Source organism: Lutjanus erythropterus, chromosome 9 (genome assembly GCF_056507025.1).
Source record: "Lutjanus erythropterus isolate fLutEry1 chromosome 9, fLutEry1.hap2, whole genome shotgun sequence".
NCBI lineage: Eukaryota > Metazoa > Chordata > Actinopteri > Lutjaniformes > Lutjanidae > Lutjanus > Lutjanus erythropterus.
Genome location: NC_139325.1, coordinates 7,561,950 through 7,589,090, shown reverse-complemented (window position 1 = coordinate 7,589,090; position 27,141 = coordinate 7,561,950). Strand labels below are relative to the sequence as shown.

General features: G+C 41.0%; 1 protein-coding gene across 2 annotated transcripts in view; it reads right to left on the bottom strand.

The window, feature by feature from the left end:
* Positions 1 to 23,677, bottom strand: part of tgfb2 (transforming growth factor, beta 2) — a 64,528-nt gene extending 40,851 nt beyond the window's left edge. The window contains exon 1 of one of the 2 annotated variants that reach the window (XM_084726003.1): positions 22,146 to 23,677. In XM_084726003.1, coding sequence (XP_084582129.1) covers positions 22,146 to 22,491 — 346 coding nt within the window. In that variant the 5' untranslated portion in view covers positions 22,492 to 23,677. Of the gene's footprint in view, positions 1 to 1,792; positions 1,920 to 22,145 lie in introns of those variants that run through there. The other variant, XM_084726004.1, reaches the window with a different exon arrangement.
* Positions 23,678 to 27,141: the final 3,464 nt, after the last annotated feature.

The window sequence follows — 27,141 nt, the reverse complement described above, 5'->3', positions numbered from 1 at the left end:
CTTAAGATTTATATCTGCAGTACACCTTTTATAAATAATTTAAAATGTATAGATTGTTTTACTAATGAGAGGCAAAAAAACAAGAGCCTGTTAATTCTGCCTAAATATTACTATATATACTTATTTTGTCTCATTTATGAGTGAATGAATATGGGCTTATGGTATTTCTCTGATAATAGGAAATAAAAATGATGAGATGACCTGTCAACTTAGTTTAAATACATTTCCTTCTCATTTCTACAGTTTTAACATGTGCATATGTTTTCAATAAAGTATCAAGATAATTTAAGGTGATGCTGAAATGGCAGTAAAAATGGTTAGGAACGTTCAATTATGCATGAATGAACTCTTGCTGAAATTTATTCATAAGGTTTACTGTGATTTGGTTTGCAATAGTTTGTCTTTTTTTTTTTAAAAAAATGGGTTCCCAGGAAAAAAAAGTTCATCCTCATGCAGTACTGCTGCCTCTGAATAGCAAACACAAGAGAGACTAGAGCTGGTCTGTCATGTGACACACCCACTGACCACCCTGACCCACAGGCTCTTACTATTTAGTTCTATGCTGCATTAAAGGACATACTACTTCCTGCATCAGCACTGAACACTGGTACTGGAAGTATATCATGAGGTGCAGAAAGCTCAAATGTGGATGTAATTACTTGGAATACTGGGAAGTAAAGTGTAAATTGAGACGATGTTTAGACAAAGTTGTTTCCTGTGCTATTTTGTAAATATAGTGCTGAATTATCCAGGCTTGGAGAATAACAGATTACATGTAATAGGATTACATAATCTGGATACAAAAAAGGAAACTGTATTCCATTACAGTTACAGGTAAAAAAAAAAATCATCAGATTACAGGTACAATTAGTAAAAATTGGGGATTATTAGTTTGATTACAAATTCAAAATAAAGAACAATATACTACCTTGTACAGTGTACACACAGCTGCCAATTCACTCTCATGGCCTCTAGTGAAAAAATGCTTGACTGGGTAGAAATTTCACTTTTTTTGTCTTTAAATCAATAAATTGCATACAACAAAGGAAGGAACAACTGGACAAACTAATAAACTAAACAACCAACACAAAACATTTAAATCTGCAATGATTAATCAATTATTAATTGACTATCAAATTAATTTGCATCCATTTTGATAACTGATTAATCATTTTCATATTTTCTGGTTTCTTTACTCCTTTTGACAGTAAACTAAATATATATATTGAGTTGTGGACCTTGGATCTTGGGGTTTGATCAACATTTTTCACCAGTTAGTTGCAGTCTTTAAAACACCATATAATTATTATTACTATTATAGTATTATTACTATTGAAGTAATCCAAAAGTTTTCAAAAGTAATGAAGTTATGTTACTTAAATATTGTGAAACTTGGATTATGTTACTGACTACATTTCTTAACAGGTGGTAACCATATCAGAATACATAAGTAGCCCCTTCCAACCCTAGAATTATCTTTCTAATACACATTCTTCAAACTTCTGTAGTTCTCTTTGAATATGAATCATACTGTGCTATAAAAGCACGCTGTGAAGGTTTGGTGTTCATCTGGACTGACGTTAAACTTGGCCTCCTTCTGCATGATGAAGGCTGTCAAATGCTTGCTGGGATGGCTCACTTCCACTGTTGCTGTATGGCAACAAGGCAATTAGAAAGCATGGCACGCACACACACACAGACACACACAGACACACACACACACACACACACACTGTGGTGTGTGCACATGCATAGTGGCAGCAGGGCAGATAAATGTTGCCTCATTACTCACTGAATGACACACACCGTCGTGACCACAGCTCCAGCAGGCTCTGCTCAACCAGCCTGTTGCATAACCCGAGGCTGAGCACCGGCACAGCCACAAACACTGTCCAAACTCCCATCATGCAGCATGTGAGCCGCACCACAGTCCAGCCTCAGCCCGTGCACCCAACATCCTCCTCCCCTTCCTCCTGCACTCCTGTTAAGACTATCATCTTACACAGGACTTGTGCCGTTGCTGTAAACAATACAGAAAGTGCCGGAGGAGAACTTGTTATTCTTTTAACTCTCGCTCAATCGCTCTCTTTCTCTCCCTTCTGTTACGCAATCCTGCTTGGCCACAGTGGCTGAGCAGTTCAAATGGCAGCAGCGTCCAGGTCTTGCGTAAGTGAACAGAAAAGCGGGCTCTCAACAACAACCCTGTGGTGAGGTCCGTCACTCAGGCAAATACCCCGAGGTCTTTAAAGTTTTCAGCTCTCCCTGCAGCTGCTTTCTCTCTCTCCGATCGCTCCATCACAGGAAAAGAGGATTTCAGCTGAGTCTGAATACGGAGGATCCTGATTAAGGATCTGAGACAAAAACAACAGGCTGGGCTGCAGTCATCACAGCTGAGCACTGGCACTTCATAGAAATGAAAAATGATGGTCAGTTACCATGCAGTCTGTTTGCAGCAACACAGCAATAACACTATGACTGCAAGTTCTATTATGGCCCTGAAAACTACAATATCAATCATAGTGACAATGACATAAGCTGAAGAAAACACAAGACTTTCAGCTCCTGGAGAACAGAGGACTCTCAGTTCCACTCTGCTGGGATATGATGGAATTGATAGAAAATGTGAAGAAAGAACAGGTCTGAATACATAATGAACACTTTGCTAAAGCTTCAGTATGCTTATCAAATGTACTAGCAATCTGACTTGTAGTGTATTCCACTTTGAACCAAGTGATTTTGGAATGAAAGGACAAGTCAAGTGCTTTTTGGGCATGTCAGAGAGGCTGTTTAACCCTGACTTTAATATGCATCTTAGGTGATCAGATCAAAGGTTGACAGCTCCAAATGCAGACCCATCTATATCATAAATGTAGCAGAACTAACACAGAGGTGGCCAGATAGGTCTGTGCCTTCAAGAATCTCGAGTGCAATGGATCAAGGCAGTCAAGCTAACTTGCTCACCCATTCACCACTGTGGTCACCAGTGCTTCATAGTGTCATTCCCATCACTAATGAAGGGAGCAGGCAGATGAACTCTCATGTCACTGGTAGGGAGCATCCTACATACATCCCGGAGTTTTCCTCAGATTCACCCTTCCTGAGAATTGGATAAAGGGATTATCCCAGATTCTCTGGTAATGTGAGGGGTTCACAGATCCAATCTTCAGCCCCCCCGATCATTTCAAACATGTTTGATATTTATGACTTGATTATGATTATGTGGTACAGATGTGAAAGAGAGGTGTTGTTAAGCAACGGTAAACTCTAGCCCTTTGGGGCTAACATTAGTTTGCATACTGTTGTTGACAGATATTAGAATAGACATGCTGTGCTGATCATGTCTCCCCAACCTTTTTCTCATCCAACTTCTGCTTTTATTTTTGCTCACTGCAAGGCAGTAACATTACTCACAGGGTTGTTCTGCTAAATCCATCTCCACTGATTACATCTACTTCCATATGAAATCACACAAGAACACATTCTTCATGAAATCACGTGAGATCATGTTTCATCCCTGGCACAACAATCAGAACTTTAATTGGGCCTGAAATGTTATGCCTGAAAAGGCCCGAGCCTGACCAAATTCTGTCCAAACCCCACCTGAACCCAAGTACAGTCCAACATTTTTCTTGACAAGCTTCCCTCTATGTACCAAACAGTAGGAGTTGGCAGTGACAGGGACAATACACGGTGGGTATTTGAATAGACAATGACAAAATTGGGGAGAAAACATGAAAAAAAAATCCTCCTACTATTGATAATATTGTCATTATTATTATTATTATTATTATTATTATTATTGTTGTTGTTGTTGTTGTTGTTGTTGTTGTTCTAATAATACAGACCTGATAAAACCATGAAATATGTAAGAAATATGGCACGACCCCACCCAAGCCCGTCGGGTCCCATCATGTCCCATCTGGTTTGGGCACAGATCTCAAGCTCTGCAGACTATCCTGATAATATCTTGTGATGTCTGGAGTGCCATTATTTCACATTTTGTAATGTTTGGGTTTTGGGGATTAGCGAGAGGAAAATATGTGAAGTTTCAACCGTATTTAAAACCCGTCCAAATTTTCTAACTCAGCTTTAGTTGTGTTCAGCCTCTGAAGCTTGCAACAAAGTTAGGCAGCTAACAATACCGAGGAAGCTAAGCTAAGAAAACAAAAGCGCAAATAAGAATGGCATGACTGAAAGAAACGCACTGGCAGCAGAAAAGAAAGCCCGCTGTCACCAAAGCAACCAAGTGTCTTGGGCTCCCTCAACTGGGCAGTTTTAATAAGCAAGTAATAAACGGAACATAGAGGCGTAACGTCGTAATGACCTGCAGCCACAGCTTCTTTTTATTTTCTCTCCTACAAACAACACCTGTGTTACAGGAGACACACTACCTTTAGTACAGAAGGCTTTTCAACCACAATAAATGGTAGAGGGCTCATTGGACAATGACCGTCATTCATACACAATGGACAGTGGGCCCAACCCTAACATCAGACACTGACAGAGTGACCAAAACAGTTTCTTTTAATCTCATAAATACTGCCAAGTTTCAGCTATTGCTGGAAACTAGAAACTAAAAAGAATCTAGAAACTAGAGGGGGGTGCACACCTTAAATACACTGCCCCCCTCTCTCATTTAGAAGTCCAATTATTGCAGAAAGCTCTAAATAGGTCAGGACCAGTGTACATTGCAGACTCCCTGCTGTTTTATGTGCAACATTCTCTCATATCCTTCATTTCAGGTCTGTTAGATGTTTAGGAACACAGGGAGGGGTATTCTTAGATATCAGGGAGTCCTTCAAACACTTTGATTGAATTTCAGCCAAATAATCTTCAAATAAATGATTCTGAGCAAGACGTCATTACTGTAAAAACAACATGAGCTGATGAAGTATCTGTAACCAAGAGTTTGGTTGGGTTGTGCATAAAAGTAACACATGGCTCAGTGATTTCCATATTAGTTTGAGTGTATAGCATATACTCCTCTGACAGAAATGATGAAAAAACCTCTGTATCTTTGTTTATCAGTCAGGTCTGGACCTCCTCCTGGCGCTGACTCGTGCCTGATCTCCATGTGTGTTTGTGTTCATGTGTTTGCCTGTTTTTACAAGTCTCCCTTCACAAACCAACAGCCACCACACGGCTGGGTTTATTTAGAGAGGTGCAGGGGAGATTAGCCAGAGGTTTCACCCGGACTAACTAAACACCATCCATCACACACAGGCTCAGCAATATGCACACTGGGCTCTACTCATCACACAAACAACACAAACACAAGTGTTAGCAAGGCAAACTAACAAAGCGCCACGTGCCTGACTTACGCTTTCGCTACAAAACATGAGCACACTCACATTTTTTCTCATTTCACAGTCTTTCACAAATATACAGAACACCAGAGGAGAGCCAGCAGAGGGCCTACATGGAAACACAGAGGCGGTCCCTCCATAATTTTACTGTCTGGGTTCTTCTATTGATAAAATAATGATGATTTCTAGCTTCTGAGGGAAGCTATCAAAGCACAACTTGATCTAATTGGTGATTGGAAAGGATACTCCAGGGACCTACTTCACTGTTCCACCTGACAGCATTCCTCATCCTCTTCTCCATGTTTACAGCTGTGTACAGTTAGGCTCTCTGTGCTACTATTATGGGTGTTTTCCACTAGTGCTGTTGGCCGTGCTGAGGCAAACCATACCACGATGATTTACACTTCCATTACCACTTTTGTCACGCTGAGCCGGGCTGAGCCTCAGCTGAGATGGACCAACTCTAGATTGGGGCCAAAGTGAGCCCATCTCCAAGCAAGCTGTGGTGATGTCTTGCTGGCCTCGGCCAACCAGTGACAACCCTGCTTTCTCCATCTTGAGCACGCGAGTGTTGTGATACTCAGCTCATGTGTGTACAGGAGAGCAGAGAGGAAGATGTTTCAAAAAATCTCACCTCTCAGTACTTTTGTAGCTTCTAACATAATCTTTATGTTTTGAAATGTAGTTTCTCTCCTCTGTCACTGTTTGTACTTTCAGGTATCTGCTTTATGTTATGGTTTCATATTCACTTTCCCCCAAATGAAAACACTGCCTATTTGCACTGTTTCCTAATTAAAGTATTTAAATAACAAAACATCACTGTGAAGAATTTCCCAGAGATGTATATGAATGGTTTATCCACTCCTTTACAGCCACTTGACTCAAGCTTCCTCAAGCTCGTCTTCAGTTAAAAGACACACCTTCAAGCAGGTAGCCCTGTTGTAAAGGACATGCAAATCCCTGTCATGCTGGGCTGATGGGCCGAGTGGAGCCAGGCCAGTTCTGTGTATGGAGAAGGGCCTTAGTGTTACTGTTAGCGTTGGGGTTGAAAGATGTATACCAAATTGGCATAATGGCAATGTCCATGATGAAACATTGCCGTCCAAAATACATTCCGTACTAGTTTAAAAGGGTCTTTGTCTCTGCACCACATGTCTATAACTTACTTGTGTTAAGCTTGAAACAAAGTTAGCCTGCAAGCTATACTGAGGAAACTAAGACAACAAGAGCAGCATGATTGAAAGATGTGCACTAACAGTGGCTCACAGAAAAGAAACACTACTGGCACCAGTGTATCCAAGAACCTGGAGTTTTCCAAACCATGCAGGTTTAGTGAAAAAATAATAAACAGGACGAGGAGTTGAAATATTAGTGCAACAACCCTATCCCACAAGTCAGCGACAAAACAGTCAGACATTGGTGATGGACAATGGCATCAACCATCGGTCCAACTCTAGTAGTGGTTGTTTAATTTGGGGGCCCTGGTGGCTTACAAATAAAGGTCCCGACTCTGTACTGTAATGTCCCTTGTTCACGTCCATCCGAAGTTCACATCATGGGTGTTTGCTAGAAGTGGATCAAGAATATTAGCAGAAAGGACTTTGTTCCTGAAAATATATAAAAGAATACATTCAAATATATATTACACAGTATTTTATCACTTAAATGCCCAATACCTATTTCTGTCTATTGTCCAAACCAATGTCTAACTACAAATTTGAAGAATGTTAATATTGCCATTCAAAAAAGTACCTTCATCGGTTACTGAGAGGCACTGTCTAATGTTGGAAAACCCAATTATTCATGCTGTCACTGTTGCATGTCACTGTGCAAGGCCCTCAGTAACTGATAAAGGTACTTTTTTGAATGGGCCTAAATAAAGCTGCAAGCAGTGCTGGACGGGCCCTCACACCCCAGCACCAGTCGGGGTGTGCGCCGGCCACGGCCCCATAGCTAAAAGCCTTACTATCAGCAAGGATCTAAATTTTGATGCATTTCCGACACCAGACAAAAGGAGCTCAATTTCACTTCCTGTCTCCACCAGGTGGCGCTACAGAACACCCACTGACTGTCCGTCATCTTCAGGTACATCAAGTCTAGACCACACCATGAAAATTTCATGTAAATCAAATGATGATTGTCTCAGGAAGCTCATTTCCTGTTGCCAGTAGATGGTGCTATGACTAGCACTCCTGAGGGCCACTGTCTAATGTTAGAAAACCCAATTACTCATACTGTCACTGCCAGCAGGCAACAGCAGATGTCTAGAAGATCTCATGACAGTGAGACTCATTTTAACCCCAAACAATCTCATGAGAGTTTCAAAATGTCAGGTTCCCCTCCAGACACAACAGCAGAGACAGAAAGACTGACAGACACTGTGACAGGCTACTGCAGTAATGGTGGCACCACTAGATCATGAAGCACACAAAGGATTAGGATTAGCCTATACACAGGATTAGCCTATACTGATTTTAAATCTGGGGAAAAGGAGCACTGGCACCAGATCAGTAATCAGTAGTGGCAGATTGAGGTATGACAATCAATAATGGAAGGGAAAACATCAGGATCACAGCATCCCTCCTTTCTTCCTGGCCTGGTTATGTTCAGAGATATTTTTTTCACTCAGGGTGGAGTTCAGACAGAGGGCTCACAGTTTGCCACAGCCGTTCAGACACGGCATTAAGTGTCCACATAAATCGGGCTACTCCTCTCAGTCTCTCTGCTTCCTATTAAAACAGTGACACGTCCTTCCTGAAGCCTCTATAAAGGCCTTAATCTGAAACTTGTGCCAAACAACACTTTGTGTCCTGCACCCTCTTGGCAATTTAGACACCACAGGAATGTCTCTTCTTACTGCTAATACCTGACCAGACAACAGTCCACCACATATGAGATCGCCAGACTTTTCATTCTTCAAGCAGATTTATTCTTATGCTGTAAACTAAACTGTTTGAAAACTCAAACGTAATGCTTTGAATGTGTTTTTCTCCACACAAATGCTGTTAAAAAACAGGTCCACTGTGTGTAATGTGGTGAATTGTTACCTGATGGGGAGCTAATTACTGCCTTTGAATTCAGCTCACTAAATAAAAGCAGAGGGCAACATGTGGTCCACATTTGCTTTGTAAATAAGCAGTAAATCTTTGGCTCACCATGTTCACTCCCTGTAACAAACAGCCTTTCTTTACATGCTGTTTGAAATCTGTGCCAAGCTTATTAGTGTTCTGACAGGATATTTACTGCAGCGGCCACTCTGTGTCACTGTCAGATGCTCTGCTGCAGGATTTGTGCTGTAATGTGAGTGTGTGTGTGTTTCCAGGGCGATTCCAAAGCAAACAGCAGTGTAAATCAGATGCCACACATCATTAAAGACAAACACTGGCTGCGAAGAAGGAGGTTTTATCAGCGACTGAGGGGAGCAGGCAGAGTGTGTTGAGCCATGCCAAGCTGCCTGTCTGCCTTCAAGGACAGATCTGTGTTATCAGGATGTTTCACACTGTTACACCCACGATCTGTGCACAGCCCAGGAACAACACAACTCTGATACTTTGACTTGTTGTGCAGAGGTCATGAACAGCATCAATCTGTCAGTGTGTGAGTGACAAAGTCAACAATATCCGAGTATGAAGGACACTGAGAAACACATTCCACCCAACACAAAAAACAAAAAGTGTGGAGGGAGTTAGGTAGTTTTCTAAATCATATTTTCCTCAGAATTCTGTAAATTGGTAATTATGGAAGGTTAGTGTTCTGCAGCTGAGGCCCTCTACACATGATCAGTGGTGTAAACTGTGCCAGGCCTGAGTAGCAATGGATTACATGTAACTATAATCAGCCCAGATCACATTTGAAATATGTGTAATTAGAATATATTTACATTGCCAAAGATTACTTGATTACATTTTGATTACAATTTTAAAATTCTGAAACTCTGTTTCATAATAAACAATGCTCTATGAACTCATGAAAAGCACATCTGACTTATGGGGTTCCTTAGACAAGATCTCCACAAAAAAGAACCCTGTGCAAAAATAATTGCAATGAAGATGTTTTTAGATATAAGAATATTTGTGGAACTCTGTTATGACTGTGTCCACATTTTTAATGTAAGGTGTAATATCTCCAAAAGTAATCCAAAAGTATTCAGATTAGGTTACATGTTTTTGTCATTCAATGAATGAAGTTACTACAACAAAAATAGCAATGTAATTTGTATTCAGTAACTGACTACATCGTTCAAAGTAATCTGATCCAATCCTCAACTCTGCTTAAAACAAAATGAAGTGCAGAGGTAACAAGTTGTGCTGGTCTACCAACATGCAGCAGGCAGCAGGAGAGAACTCTGGGAAATGTGAAAAACACAACCAGCCTGGCAAAGACTGATTGTGTGTTATGTGTTTCAGTTTAACAGGAAGGAAGGAATTTATTCTGCCTCAAAGAACAAGACAGGTAAGAACCTGACAATCCAGCAGGGGTGGGGTGTATGAAAACTTTTTGCTCCTTTTTGTCCTGATCACAAGACAGTGCTGCTGCTTACTTGATTGAAGAACAGATTTTTAAAAATCAGGGTCCAAATTCAGCCATGGCCTGATGGCCTGTGGCAATAAAAAGTCTGTGTGGCCTCCAGATATATCATGTAGGTGGCCCCCTGTGGTCACCAAGTTTTATCCCTATACTGTCAGTGAGGGCTGCAACTAATGATTATCTTCATTGTTGAATAATTTGTGGACTATTTTCTTGATTATTCAATTAGTTGTTTGTCCCATAAAATGTCATAAGATGGTGAAAAATACTGATTCCCAAATAACATTTCCCAAAGCACAGGATGACGTCCTCAAATGTCTTGTTTTGTCCATAACCCAAAGATATTCAGTTTACTGTCAGAGAGGAGGACAGAAACCAGAAAATATTCACATTTAAGATGCTGAAATCAGACAATTTTGACTTTTATTCTTAAAATTTATGATGATGTGTAATTACTCTGAGTAATTTGAGGAAAAAAGTCTTTAGCTTTTTAAATGTAAATATTTTTTGTTTTATTTTTACTCCTTTCTGACAGTAAATTGAATATGTTTAGGTTGTGAGGCCAGCATCTTAGGCTGTGGGAAACACTGATTGATATGTTTCACCTCTTTCTGACATTTTAAAACAACAATTAATCGATTAATCAAGGAAATAATCAACCGATTAATTGACAATGAAAATAAATGTTAGTTGCAGTCCTGCTTCACACCTTTTAGTACAAGGTTCCACAAAAACAGTAAAAAGCACCTGATGATGGCTAGCTACATGTTGATGCTACTGACTGACTCACTAAGTCGACTGAAACTGCTGACGTGATCCTCACAGAGGAACCACAGACACAAAAGGTGCACTGTAAAAAAAAAAAAAAAAAGGAAAAACCATCAAAAATGTGTGTGTGAGAGAAAGTAAGCAGGAGTTTAAGTGTGTAGAACCTGACAGGACGTAATGCACATGTATAGGTGCCTGTTTCCTCAACGAGTCAAGAAGTCGAGCTCAGCAAGACCACATTACTATTCACTATAATGGACAAGCATCATCAGTTGCATTATCTTTTATTTTCATGCAGCACACCAAAAATGTACTTTGGCCACCAAATTTAGCTCCTAAAAACAGATTATTCCTGCAATATCCACACTAGCTACCCTATAATTAAGGTCATATCAATCTTTTGAGTATGAATTTGTGCTCAAACCAATTTTATGTCAGTTTCAGTGAATTCTAATGGTTTTCATTATTAAGAAAAAAAACGATAGAAAGCTATCAACCCCCTGCAGCATATTTTAATGATTTAATTTGCTATGAATACATTCTAAAGAATATTCAGCTGTATTTGGAAAAACAGTAATGATTTGATCAAGTCAATTACAATTATAGAGCACCAAGTTATCTCAGAGCACTTTTCATACAGAGCAGGTCAAGACTGTATAAAATATTAGGTGAATAAAGCATTTCAGTATGAGTGTGAAGCACTGGTGTGACCTTCACATCCTTATTTACACTGACTGCACTGTTTAATATGAACACCATCACTTCCTTCAGAGACACTGAATACTCTTTGTATCATTCGGAACCTCCAAATCATATACTGCTGGAACACAAACCCAGCGCTGACCCTGCTGCACTCCTCACTGTAGGACACAAGATGATGTGTGAATGTTAGCTGTCATCATCAATAAAGAGACAAATTATAATGAGGACAAATCCATGACTTCTTTGTGAAATGTGAACTAGTGAGTTGTTGAGACAGGGTTGTGTAGACATCCAGCCAGAGCACACAGTGGGGTCAGTGTGGAGGAAGCTGAATGTCTAAAAGCTCTCCAGAGATGCACAATCAGCTGGAGGACACACAGGCATTCTGTCCACTCAGCTCCATTACAGCCACATAAACAGCCAAACTCTGTGTCAGCCAGCCAGCTCTATTAAGACTCAGTTTTATAGCTGAGGCACACACAGCCATTCAAACACACACACACACACACACACACACACACACACACACACACACACACACACACAGACACATACACACATATACAGAGGCAGCACTCCTGATACACTCATCAAGATAAACTTAAATAATTATAATTGAAGATTGTGCAGCATCTAACTACAGCTGTGATCAGAGAGGTTTTCTCATAAAAGGTCAAACTGTTTGTAGACTTCATCGTTATTACTGCTTCCTGTTCATGAGTTCCTGCAAAACACCACTTTACAAGCACATTTTTAAACTAAAGGTGAAAATTTTGACTCTGATGACAACACAATATGTCCAGTGTGTCCAAGGTCTTCAAATATCTGATATCTGAAACTAATAAAAAGCCACCAGTTTGAGCAACACACTCTGGCCACAACACAGAGAGCTACGTCAAAATTGTTATATGTATCATCGCTATCATTGTTGTATGACCTGGCCGTTCGTAAAACACAAACAATTACATACAGAGGATGAACGCAACAGTGCATTGGTTCCCAACCTGGGGTCCAGGCCCCCCGAAGGAGGGCGTCAAAATTTTGATTTGCATGTTAACTAAAATCACAGTTTATACAAAAGTCTCTATACAGAACTATGAATGAAGTTACATCAAAATTTTCAGAAAGTTGTACTGGATCAACCTTACAATCCATCTAGATAGTTTTGGAGATATCAGCCATAGAGATATCTGTCTTATCTCCATTATATTATACCGTGCTCTAACAGTAAGGATGTAGTCAAACAAAGAAAATCTTGGTTAACTAAAATTCCTGCTGTCCTGACTACCTGGTATCCTGAATGGGTTCTAATCAAAGTTACACAATGTTGCCAAGCACATGAATTCCTGCAGTTTGATCTTTTTTTTTCTCATGTAGCTATATCATGACCCCCAGGGCAGGTCTGTCAAGTAAATTAGCATTACATACAGCAGTAACGAGGATCACACTTCCATACAAAACCACAGCTGACTCCGCTCATGCTGCGGCATAAACTTCCACAGAAAGTTAGATAAAAAAGTTTCTGGCATCTGACCTACTACTGTCAATATTTAGTTGGCTTCAAATGAGGTTTAAAGTTGACAGTGTTTTTTTTAACTGTCCCTCAATATTACAACATTAGTCCAAGATTTCCCCAGCCTGCAGCCGGGAGCAGCCACATTGGCAACATGTTAGCGGCAAATTCAACAGAATGACCTACAAAATAAACACCAAAACAATATAAAACAAAAACAAATCTCACAGCCTCCAAGGTTGAAGTCAGGTCACAAACAGCTGGTATTTATCCATCATTGAGCAAGTACCGTTACCAGCCGGCGCTCGTTAAGAAAGCACTCAGTAAAATCCACACATGCATGTTGTCATCAAAACTAACTTTTTATCCACTCAGCTCTCCTCTCCTCTGAGAATGGGAGCCGACGTAACATTGCTGGTACATGGACATGGTGTCAATTAGTTTGGAGCCAGTAAATGTTCAGTAAACAGCCTCTCCCTCTGCAATAATGGATTACGAAGATTCTCTCCTTATTAAAGTAACACCAGCGACAATCTAACCAATGAGAATTTGGTCGGACAAGAACATAACAACCAATCAAACACAAGATGTCAGCTCTACACAACATCAATCATGATCCATGAACCATTAACCATGAAGATAAACCACTCACCTTGTGAGGAGTTTCAGGTAGGAACTACTTTCTTTCTACTGAACTACACCCACAAACCAGATAGCTGTGTGCATCTACTCATGGACAAGAGGTTCGTGCTCATGACTGCACAACATGATAACACTGACGGCATCCTCCATGAGTAACATTAGCACCACTGAGTTAGTTAGTGCAGTGATACATATGATTGACAGGCATAGTCTGGTAGAAAGAAAGTAGTGCTTTTATGAAACCACTCAAAAACAAGGTCTGGGGATTATTCTAAGGAACCGAGTCATGATTTCTGGCCAGAGACATTGTTGTTTAGTTTTTTAAATGAAGTTTTGGTGCTTTGAGCACCACAACCTGAGCATCATCTTGCTCCATTATATTGGAGAGAAGAGGTTGGAAGTAACAAAGTACAAATACTTTGTTACTAACAAAATACAAATACTTTGCTGTGCTTCAGATTTTTCAGGTACTTTACCTTAGTATTTATTTTTCTAGCAACTTTTTAGTTTTACTCCCTACATTTTAACACAGATATTTGTACTTCCTACTCCTTATATTTTTAAAACAGGCTTGTTATTTGAATTATTGCTTATTTTTTATTATGTGTAATTGTGCACTGCCTTTCCCACATAAATTCATTGGTGTATCCATCAGTACATACCATGCACGAAAGATGTAACTACAAAGTAAAGATAGAAAGTAGATGGCAATCAACATGGAAGCAGTAACGGAACATAAAAGCTGTAACAAGATTTAAAAGATGGAACAAGACAAAAACAATGCAAAAGACACAAGCTGAAACAAGATATAAGAAAATGTAACAAGATGAAAACAACATAAAAAGACAAAAAAGACCTAAAAAGATGCAAAAGATGTAACAAGATGTAACAAAACCTAACAAGACATAACAAGACAAAAAAGATGTAACGAGACAAAACAAAAGAAAAACAATGTAAAAGAAAAACAATGAAAACAATGTAGAAGATGAAACAGACATAACAAGACAACAAAGAGAGAAACTTTTTTTTATTGCACTTTTTCTACTTTTACTTGACTAAAAAAAGTTGAATCAGTACTTCTGCTTTCACCACAGTAGTTTTTACTCAAGTACCTGTACTCGTACTTGAGTAAAAAACGTGTGTACTTTTGATACCTCTGTTGGAGAGAAAACAGACATCTTGATATCTCCAAAACTCTGCAACTCACACCAAAACTATCTAGATGGAGCTCTACAGATGACATACATATTTTTTGATCTTAGGGTGAACTCTTCCTTTAAAGGGGGTACTCCAGTGATGCAGGGTTTAAACATGACTTCATGATGACATCATCTGGGGGTTATTTTGGCTTGACGAAGCTCTTCAAGAGCCAGACAACTGTTTTCACAGACTGCGTAGAACTCCTCATGACATTTGTGTGCAAAATTGGTTGAATTCCCCTTTAACTTGTGATGTCAGTTATTAGCAGCCATGTGAGCTGCTGCAGATAAATGCCAGCAGACTGACAGAAGGGCAGGATGGGAAGGAATAGGACTGGGGTGGGCTGAGGGGAGGTGGTGGTGGTGGTTGGAGGGGTCTTCCTTCCAGCCGTCCAGAGCCCAGCGACTGAGCGTCTCTCCGGCTGGAATTTTCCATGGAGCGAGTGGCAGGCAGGGTACACACACACACACACACACACACACACACACACACAATGCCTCACAGCTAACTGGGTTTAAATATATGACTGTGAGACCTGGGACAGTGTCTCCAACGCCTTCCATACTCACCCCTCCTCACCCTCCTCACCCCACTGCCCAGAATTTCTGTTAAGCTTCCAGGCCCATTGTGCCCCACATTGCTGCCTCTGAGGACTTCCTGGCGCCCAACCAAATAAGGCCGATACCCTGTGCAGTATGTGTGTGTGTGTGTGTGTGTGTGTGTGTGTGTGATACTCACTTTCACAGCAACGCTCTCACATCAAGTGAAAGAGACTAAATAAACAGAGCCGGAGCTGAAGGGTTCACTGCTTGATCTCTCTCCTGTCAGAATCCGTCTCCAGATGTGAGGACCTGGCCAGTGTCACCAGTTCACATGAATGGGAATCAATTCTGGCCTCCTTCCTCCCTGCGTGTTGACTCAGTATTATTTATACCCTCTAAATGCTTTCCTGACTGCACTTGGCATCAGGCCACATCTATTCATATTTAAGGTATTTACACAAGAGGCAGGGCCAAGCATAACATTTAATGCAAAATACACCTCGGGGCATACAAAACGCCGCGCTAATTTATTTTTGCTTCACTTCATGAGCTCACATTTCTGATGTGGAGGGGAAAACCATATCGGGGTTAATGGCACCGCAGTTTCATCTAATATGATTATTTAGTTTCTGCTGCCGGGCCTTTCTTCTGATGTTTCTTTGATGTACTGGAGGAGAAATTCATCTTCCCCACATGGAGGTCAAAGGTCAGGAGCTGTCAGCAGAGGACTGAACCCACACCCTCGACTTAAAGGATTATTACACAAACATGGCTGCAGACTCTACGGGGTTTCAAATGCATATATGAAACAGCATCAACACACTGCACACACACAGACTGACAGGTCTTTCAATCACATCCTAGGGCTTTTCACACTGCATATTCTTAGCCCTGGGATAAGAGTTAACCTTGGGATAACTAAACCCCTTTTTACACACACATTGTTAACCCAGGGTTAATTTAAGCCCAGGGTTATATGATTCACATCGCCCTTCTTGTAGCTCTGGGTTCAAGCCTCTGTACAACCTACACAGGTGACTTCTTTAACCTGACTAATTGTCTTCTTTGTCTAATCTTTTAGCCCTTTTAGCCCCCTTTCACACTGGCTGCTTTTAACCCCGGGTTTAGTCGATTTTAAGAGCATAACCACGCAGTCTCGGGGCTAACCGCTACTGCTAACTAGAGTTAGTCACTCTGCAGACCATTACATTAGCAAAATAAAATAACAAATATTGCCCCAGAAATCAGGCAAAAAACCAACCAGTGATGGATTCAGCCCATTGCTGATGGGTGATATATTCACCCCATTGCCCAAACCTAATGCTAAGACCTGGGGAATGATAGGAATTCCCATGATGCTCTAATGAAAAGCAGTCATGATTATATTATCTGAAAGGTCACATATTATGCAAAATGTACTTTTTCTTTTTTTTCCAACAAAAATATGCGTGACTAGTGTCTTTAAAGAACTCAAAATATGAGAAACTGCCATTATTTCCCTTTTTTGCTTGCTCCCCTTTTAGGAAATGTGTGTTCCAGTAAGACATGCCTCCCCTTGTGATGTCACTAAGGGCTTAACACCACCTTTAGATAGGTGACCATCCTGCCCACTGAATACCTGGTCAGTCACGGTGGGCAGTGCAGACAGAGGGTGAATAAAGGAGCTGCAAAAATGCCAGTGTAAGAAAAATGTGTTTTATGAACATTAAAACCTGTAAACCTATTCTATTAGAACCCCCATTGACAATCAACCTATTCTGTCATTCAGGTATGAATATGTGTTGGTTTTGCAGGTGCACATGGTCATGTTAGCAATAATGAAGCTCAGCGTAAGTTCAATCAGGAAGATCTTATGTTACACTGCCTTCATTCACAACTTTCCTTTACTCCAGCTCTCTCCTCCTATTCCCTCTAATCAGCTGATTGTGGGCGTTCACCTTCCTCTTTACTATCCAATCAGATTTTGCCACGGTCTTGGTAGCCAGTCAATTTGCTGCTGCCAAAACTTTAAGTCGCCTCTGTCTTTGTTGTCATTTAGTCAGTTGTGTGACCTTCCTCCACCCCTCTCTCCTCCAGTCATTGGACCCAGGTAGCAGAAGATGTTCACCTCGATCCTCCCTGACACCCTCTCCTCCAGTCTTCAGGTCCAGGCAGCAGGAGTCCAGAGCCACTTCACCTCACCAGTCTCTGCTTTGCACCTCTTCACCACCACCACCAGTGTCTAGACCCCGGGGGGTTCTCTTCACTACAGCGTCATCACCCCCATTTATATATATACATATTGTTTCACCTCAATGGGGTCTAACCGCCAAAGATTTTTCATGTTTCATATCTCATGCACGTGTCAATAAACCATTTTTTTTAACCCCAGTCTCTCCTGATTGAAATGCAACGACTTTTAAAAACTACTTACTACAGGCACAAAAAGGTCCGGTGTAGGAACAGATCATGGTTTGGGTTTTAAAAAGTACATTATTTACCTGAGTTAACATACATAACATAACTTGCATAATTTAATATTGACTTTTGGTTTCACACAAGACATGAAGCCTGGTCTCCTGTTTGTTTGACCCATCCATCCATCCCACTTCCTCCATATGTGAACTTCCTCGTTTGTTATACTATGTCACCTGACTTCGACAGCATATTAAAACATAAATAAAACATAAACATCCGCCCCCAGAAATGACACCACAGGAGTACATACAGTGTCACAGTTTGAAGCAATGGGGTGCTCCACCAATTTTACACAGAAAAATCTTAAAATTTCCACAGAGACAAATCCTAGTAACACCAAAGATCGATGTCATGTTATTACATCACCTGGTGCTGAAAATGTATTCCAGGAAAACCACTCCTAAACAAGTTGATGAGTTTTAACGGTTAACATAAAAGAGTTACAGGGGATTCCAAGTTAATAAGTGAGTCATGAGTGTGTCTTAACAGATTCACAGAGGTGACTCAAAACTGTCAGGCCAAAAAATCAAAGTGAACTGACTGATACTGAAAACAGAGTGAAAGTCTCAACCTGAAATGAACACATTCCTTTTGGTGAAACCATAAACAGTTACTGAGCTTGTATGTTGTGCTTCTTAGTGATGATAATGCCTACCTTTAACTCATTACATATCACATTAAACTTGGATCCTGCTTGACAATACAAGACTCTGAAAGAAAAGATGAACTGCTGGGATAAAAGATCTTCAAACTTGTGCAAATAAAGGTCAAGATAACAACTTGGCCAGTCTTAAATTGAGTTACAGAGCAAATCCTGGATCATTGTGTTCTCTGTCTAACTGCTCACAATACTCAGTACAATAACAACTTGTCTCTAGCAGTTGTCACGGTCATGATGCCACCCTTCTGACGTCAGTACCACCGCTACATTTAGAAATCTGAAGACAATATCATCACATTGTGTTTAGCTCACTGCAGTCTGTGGCTGGTGTCACAGTCAATGACCAAAATATTTTGTACGATCACCATGTGCCTGTGTTCAAATCCTACACTGCCCAAAACAAGCCCTGCATTGATGCTTAAATTCTGCTGTGTGGAGTTTTAAACACAGGAAGACAGTGAGACAGACAGAGCAGCAGACTGCAGCCAGTCTGTCCTGTTCACTGCTTAACAGCTGGGATCCTGCTACCACGTTTTCTCTGCAGGCATCTTACACCTCAGACTGTCAGGTGAGTGACGGGGAGTACAGCAGGACCAGTGGTGGTCAGATGTTTTGCTTCAATACTACAGTGTAGAAATACTCATTTACAAGTAAAGTCCTGCATTCAGAATCTACTTAAGTAAAAATATAAAAGTATTAGCATTAAATTTTACTTAAAGAACTAAGAAGAAAGTACTCTTCATGCAGAATGGCCCATGTCAGAGCAAATGTATTATATTACAATTACTGATGTGTTAAGCTCATTTTAATCCCTTTATATCCTGCTGTTGTGAATTTCTCGCTGAGGATCAGTTAAGTTCTATCTTGATCTATATTAATAAAAATCATCATTCATGTCTTGAATATATTATGCATAAGTAGCAATAATATGAATAAGAATGTGCAAAGTAACTACTAACTAAAGTTAACAAATAAATCTACTGGAGTAAGAAGTACAATATCAAAAGTGAAGTACAAGTCCTTCAAATTTGTAGTAAAGTGCAGTACTTGGGAAATGTACTTAGTTACTTTCCACCATTGAGCCAGATAAAATGTTAAATTCACCAAATTATTAAAAAAAAAAAAAGGTCCTTGCAGCAACAGTGTACCTGACTACCTAACAGTAATGCATCATATTCTGATTATCAAATGTTTGCACCACTTGAGAATTTACAGTATGTTATTCCAGCCTGGTCTCACTCTTAACTCATCAGATGCTGACAGTTTGTCACTGCTCGTCAACGACTCCTACAGTCAACTGAAAGCAACGCACCAGGGTTTTCAGGTGACTTCAGTGTAAACTCACCCGAGGCTGTATAACACATCCTGGGCTGTTGACGTGGTATAAAGATGGAGAAAGTCCAAACGTGGAGGAGGTGGGGTGGAAACAAAGTCAGGAGGCCAGGGTTCATGTCCCACGTGAAACCAAAACATTAATAAGAGTTGTAGGGTACATAATGTTACATACAACATGTGACTTTTGTTATATGACTTTTTTTGTTGCAAGTTGCTGCAGTGATGTCACATGACATATGCAATGTAATGTGCTTATTGTAACCCCAAACGTGCTCTGATCATAAACTTAACCAAGCAGTTTTTGTGCCTAAACGTACCAAAACTTTGACTGTTTCACAGTGTTAACCATGAGTTATTAATGTGATCTGGCAGCACAAGAAACACCAGCTAAAGGACACCTTAGGCATGGTGACAAATAATCGGTATGTGATGAGTTGGGATGAGAACGGGTTGGTTATTTAGAGAAAATATGTTTTGAGATATATCACTCACCGTTTTTTGAGGGTGTTTGATTTTTACTCTTCAATTATGTAGGAAAAGATATTTTAAAAACTCAAACTGGCCAACCTCCGAATAATTTTTTTATTAACTGTAGACGTCAGCTCTGTCGGATGAAAAATCTAACAGAGTCGACGTCTTACAGAGTTGACAGAATGTTAAACTTATTCATTTCACAGCATAGTTGGAGCAAGCAGCCTTTTTTTATTTGTCTCAGAGTTCTCTTAATGTTAATCAAAATACACATTTAAAAAGCACAATTCTTAATTAGCTTTAATTTAGAAGGGCTACAGAGTTGACATATTATATGGTTTACACACAACTGATAGAAATATTTTTGAATGAATTTTTCTAAAAAAAAAAGTAAGTTTACCAGTGCTTGGGCAGTATTCCTGCCTTTTTTAAACCAGGAAATGAGACAGGGGTCCTTAGAGTATAGCTAAGCCTTTTATGCCTGATTAAATTGTTTTTTTGTACAAATCTGATAGAGTTCACAGAAATCTGGCACACTGATGATTATAATAGCACATATTTACACCTCTGTCATCAGTTGTTATTGTTAGTTTTGGATTTTGAAGTAAAAGAAGTGGTGTTAGAAATATACTCAAGTAAAAGTGCAAAGTATTTGTCACAAAAACTACTCAGAGTATTAGTTACTTTTAACCATTCATGTCACAGTCACCTCTCCAAACTAGGGTTGCAAATTTGTGCATTTTCCTGAACCAATAGTTAAAAATACTAACAATCGATTATTCACCAATGATCTATAAGTTACAAAACATGTTTTTTCCCCTTATTTTCAATTTTTTTGGGGTCAGGTTTTCCTCATTTTAAGTCTAAGTTTAATTTTCCTTATTCAACAAATGGCTCCACCAGACAAAACAATGTCAAATGAGGTGCTATTAATGCCATGACTATTAAGTAAATACCCATGAATCCATTTTTAATTCTTAAATTCTTAACAGCAATTAATTAATTAATGATTAATCATTAACATCCCCATTCCAAACCTGTGCTGCCACAGCGTTTTGTCTTGCTTTTTGTCTGTATCTCCTGGTTTTCATTGGCTACTACAAAGCAGACAAAAGGTTTGGATATTAATTCAAATTGTACTCAGTACCCAACTATGATTACTAGAAGAACTAAGCAGATTCCATCTTGTAATGTGTACTTAAGTACAAGTAAAAGTACAGACTTGACAACCTACTCATAAAAGTACCCCCCCAAAAAAACAACTTAATTACAGTAATTTGAGTATTTGTAATTAATTACTTTCACCCCTGCGTACATATAAAAATCCTTAAAGAATAGATTTTCACCAAAAAATGAAATTAGTGTTGGTATGAACATTTTTTATAATTTCTTTAAAAGGACATGATTCGTCCCAGTTTTTTAGAATGGGTGATGTACTGTAGATCTCAGTCCAACTTAAACCTATTGAGATATTGTTTATAAGCCATATTGCCCAGCCCTATAAAGGAGTGAGTGTGGAGGCAGAACTCTGTAAGACATTTGAATCAAATCTGGCTGAACAAAAGCAACAACTAACTGCATGGAGAGACACCAGAAGAAAACAGGTCAAACTGAAGACTTGCTCACTTGGCAAAAACATAGTGCGTCTTTCTCAGATCCTGCTCGTGTTCAACATGTCAGTGAAACACAGAAAACATTCAGTCACTGACATGAAGCTCAGCAGCAGATTTATTGACCTGGCTCTGCTGATGGACTGCTCTCTGCTCCCTGCTCCACTCTGAGGAGGAGAAGTTGTTGATGTCTGAGAGCTGCAGCTCAGCTCAGCTCTGCTCCCCCACTCCTATCTGGCTGCGTTCCCCTGCGCTCATCCAGCAGAGCATGATGGGACGGATTTTCCAACACAATCACAAACACACGTGACCACAAACAAACGCTATTTGGAACTTTTAAACTTCACACTCCAGTAACGAAGGGTCTACACACACACACACACACACACACACACACACACACAGACTTACTCTCTGACGGGTAGAAGGGCTGCATGTCGATCTTGTGCACCTCCTTGGCGTAGTACTCCTCCTCGCTCCGCTGCCGCTCGCACGTCGCCGCGCGCTCATTCGCCTTCTCCTGCAGCAGGTCCCGCGTACTGTTGTAAATGGCCACGATGTCCCGGGACACCTCCTCGGGCTCGGGAAAGTCCTCCGGCGGGCTGGTGAGCTTCAGTTTGCTCAGGATCTGCCCCCGGATAGCCTCGATGCGCTTCTTCTTGAACTGCTCCATGTCCAGCGTGCTGCATGTGGACAGACTGAGCGCCACGGTGGCTAGATCCAGAGTGAGGAGCAGACTGACGATACACAGGTTCATCTTCTCCTCCTGCGGCTTCAAATCTCAAACAAAAAATACAATATTCACACAGGAGATTTAAATGTCGCCAGGCAGACGCATTTCTGGCACAAAAGTCAAAGTGGAGAGCATTTACGCACACGAGCCCAGTGGCCCCGGACAGTTATATGAAAATGGTATGGTTCTAATTCCCCACTGTCAGTAAAGTGTTCCTGAAAATCCATTCAACTGTCCCCACACAGAGAGAGTCCCGTTATTCGGTCAGAGGGGTCTGTCCCCGGCCGAGCGCGCAGCCGGAGCGCGTAAAGGTGCAGCTGAGTGGTGCCAGAGGTGGACGCGTGGACATTAGACGGGCGTGACACACACAGATGCAAGCGGGGGAGTCAGAAGCAGCTGAGAGGTCAGAGTCAGCGGGACGCACCGCCGTGTAGCCTGCGGGGCTCCGCACACCTCCACCGCATCAGAGCGCTCCGCTCGCAGCTCTCCAACCGCAGCTCACCGACAGCAGCCCGGATCCAGAGGCTCCTCACGGTCTCAGTGTGAGACTCATCGCGTTTTATTCGCCACACGGATCGCACAGTTGTTTACACACCATCTAAACTCAAGCGCGTCCTGGAGTTCAGCGGGGACGCACGGTGCCAACTTCTTCACGTTTGTCTGACGCGTTCAATCAAAGATCCGCACAGAGTTGTGATGTCACGCTGACAAACTCTTCCTTTAAAAGGAGCTCAGTGAAAAAAAAAAAAAAAAAAAAAAAAAAACTCTTGGAGAATCTTCGTTGGGACTGCGGAGCTTCATGCGCCTCTCCTCACCCCATCTGACGGGGACTGGCTCGTCTTTGCGCGTGCCAAGCGGACAGCAGCGGCACGAGATTTATAAAGGACTAAAGTTAGCACGTGCTCCCCCCTCCGCCCGCTTCAGAGCGAGGCTGGTCTCATCAGTGTGGAGCAAGGACCTTCACTTCTTCACTGCGCTTCAGACGCTTTATTGTAAATAGGAGAGTTCTGCTCGCTGTGCCCATTGGGACAGCGCTGCAGCGGCTAATGGCCCGCTGGCCCCGATGCGTCGTGACGCAGGGTCCTAAAGCCGGTCAGAGGCAGGCGGGTGGAAGTTTTGTTATTTAAAAGCTGTTAAAGAAACTCTGTCACTCAATGTTAGAGTTCTTTAGACACAGACACAACTTTTCAGTTAATTGTCAATCAGCTTTGGAAACCTGTTGTGTCAACACAGTGAACTTATCCAGTAATTTCTTCATGAAAGAGATGGAACACTGTGGAACCTGAAATGTATTTATGCTTTTAGTTGGTTGTTGTTGGCTTAGTAAAGTCCTTTAGTTTAGTTCACTTTGATTTGATTTATGCATATATTTAATCTGCCTGCAAACACGATCTTTACAGAAGCCCTGAGAGGCCAGTGAGAAGAAAGTCTGGTGATCCATTTTCTCATTCTGATTTAAACTGTTTTCCTCTCATGTGTTTATTACAGAAGAAAATCAGGTCAGTATCAAGTTATTGAAGAGTCTGTTGTTAGAGTTTGTTGTTGTTATAACAAGATACACACAAACTTATCACTTTATAAAAAGAAACTTTACCTGTTAACTTTACATTACATTAACACAAGTGCAATGTAAAGTTAACAGGTAAAGTTTCTTTTTGATCTTCCAGGATATAGTTCCTTATTATTATTTTTTATTATTTTCTGTGAAACAGGTGAAAAAAAGGTTTTGCAGATGAAAATCAGAATCATTTGTTTGTGTTTGTTGTTGTGATACTTAAGTTGGCCACAAGAGGCTGAAGTACACTACTACCCCATGTTTTAAACAGGAGTAAATGCATTCATGGTTTTGTTAAAAATACATTTCTGGTCAGTAAATAAAATACATGACAATATTGTTACATAACTTGCTAACACACAATACATGTACTTTGTGTTCAGAGTGCAATGAGAAATGAAAACTCACCTGGAGGACAACATGAATGCTTTTAGTTCTCCTACAATGTAGTAATGGAGCACTTCAGCCTCTAGTGGTCGAAACGTGTATTACAACAACAAACATTGCAAAAATGATCTTAACAGGAAAAAAATCACCTCCCAAAAACAGTTTTTTCACCTGATTGACAGGTGACAAAAATGTGAGGAAGCTTATTGTGTGGAAACCTCACAGGAAAGAAGAGAACACTTTAGATCAAAATGAATCAACCATTTTTGTAAAGATTATTTTTTGGGTTTTTTGTCTTTATAATGATAAAACAGCTGAAGATATGAGAGGAAGGGGGCAGAGAGAGAGGGAATGACAAGCAGCAAATGGGCTGCAGACAGGAATCGAACTGGCAGCCGCTGCAGGGGGACTGACAGCCTCAGTACATGGTGCGCACGCCCTACCAACTGAGCGATGCCCCAGATCAACCATTTTTAAATCACTTGCCCCTCAGGGTTTCTGTAGTTCTGTCATTGTCTGCTTAGATCTTGATCTTGGTTGAAAAGTGTGCTTAAAGTTTATTGTCAGTGGAAGTGTGTGTTCATGAATTCACTTAATGGCTGCTATTATAAAGTTTTATTGGGAACTTGATTAGTTAAGGTTGGTGAATGAAGCCCACTGTTTGAATTGTCTATCCAGGGCTTCTGTAGAAACATGATGGTGCAACATGGCAGTCTCATTGAAAGAGGACGCAAATTTAAAAAAATCGTCATTTCATGGGTTGAAAATGGCTCAACACAACTTCTACTGTTTAAATCATCCTGAGCCTTGCAGGTCAGTGCTGACACAGAGTGGACTGATTGGGACTGAACTATACAAGAAATTTAAGCTATTTAAAAAAAGAAAATTAACAGCCTTTGATCAAAGGTGGATGATCCACCTCACTAAGAAACTCCTACCTTTGTCACTTCAGTCACTGATCTGAGAGGTAAATCTTCCTGAACTCCTCACACTGACAGGATGTTAAACATCAGGCTGGATGCTGATTGGTTGTCATGTATGTTGGAGCAGGATCAGACCTCCCAGGCAGACCCAATGTGATCTGTGTGGAAGAATCACAGTATCAGGATTTAATGTTGAATTATATGTGTGTTGGTGCATGACCACGGCCATTACAGTGACTCAGTTCATCTGTCAGTTGGATATTGTCAGATGTTAGTTGACAGGACCAGCTCCACCATGTGGTCTGTACACTGAGCTTGCTACGTGCCAGCTTGATTTACGTTCACACCCTCAGAAAATCCCACTTTTTTTCATTATTTGCCAGAAGCCTGGTGCCGGCCCGCCGCGCTCTGCTGACCAAAGCGAGCCATCCATCAGCTCTGACAGCCGCTCTGACTCTCTGCATCCACAGGCTGCTGCAGACCAGATGGTGTCACTAAATCAGCTCTCACAGACAGACGAGCTCAGGCGAGGTGTGTGTGTGTGTGTGTGTGTGTGTTTGTGTGTGTGTGTGTGTGTGTGTGTGTGTGTGTGTGTGTTCGAGTGTGTGTCTCAGGCTGAATGTCCCTTCCAACACCTGCTCCACACCAGGGGAACTACAGCAGCAGATTATACAGAACTGAGATTTGATGTTTTCAGACAAGCTCTGCACACAAGCTGCATGGACTCTGTCCCAGTCTAATCCATACACAGTACCAGGATTATAGAAGACATCTTAAACATCTGAACCTCCAAGAATCTTCACCAAACAGTTGACCTGGTTTTGAGTCATCACATGAGCAGTACAAATCTTGGCTCTGTTTGGCAGTGTGAAGGACGTAGTACCATCTATCACACTTGTATAGGGACAAGCATACTGAATTTACAGCCCAGGGGCCAAATGTTTGTTTATTAGCTGGCTACTTACCTTGCGAGGCAGCTGGATTCATGAAATCATGCAAGAATTCATTCTGCCAGGCTCTAAGCTATCCATTTGTGTCAGCATCGGAGGCGGTGTGAGCCAATCAGAATGCTAACTGACAAAACCATTTCAACTCAAGGTCCACCTGCTCACTTGTTCAGGGATTTTCATCAGCAGATGAGGTGTTCTCAGTAGCTGTAGATTTTCAAATCTTCAAAATGTTGGACAAGCAGAGTTCATCAGGTATTTGGCACAGACACCGTATGACCTAAGTCAGTATTATATTTTCCGTGCAGATCTGGTGGGATTCATGTGATGTAAATGTCATCATCAGCAGGTGTAAGTGAAGGCTCTGTGTGGATATTATATCAAAGTTTTGGCACTTTTCCTGTGGATGTCCAGTCACTGTTCATGTTAAATGTAGTCAAGTGAATGTTATATTGACAGAGAAAGCTGAGCTCTCTTGCTGCAAAAAAAAGTTGTTCTTCCTGCATCCAGTGATGTCACAGTGATGTTGTTGGTGTCAAAGAACTACAGGCCATTTCAGCTTGGATTTCTAGACAAGACCAACCTCCTAGTTGTAACCTCTACCCTGAAAACAGTAAATTAGTATCATCCATCCATTTTCTGGGGGGCTGGAGTCTATCCCAGCTGACATTGGGCGAGAGGCGGCGTTCACCCTGGACAAGTCACCAGTTCAACGCAGACAACCACTCACACTCACACCTACGGGCTATTTAGTGTCACCAGTTAACCTAGCATGCATGTCTTTGGACTGTGTAAGGAAGCCAGAGAACCCGGAGAGAACCCACGCAGACACGAGGCATGCAAACTCTGCACAGAAAGGCCC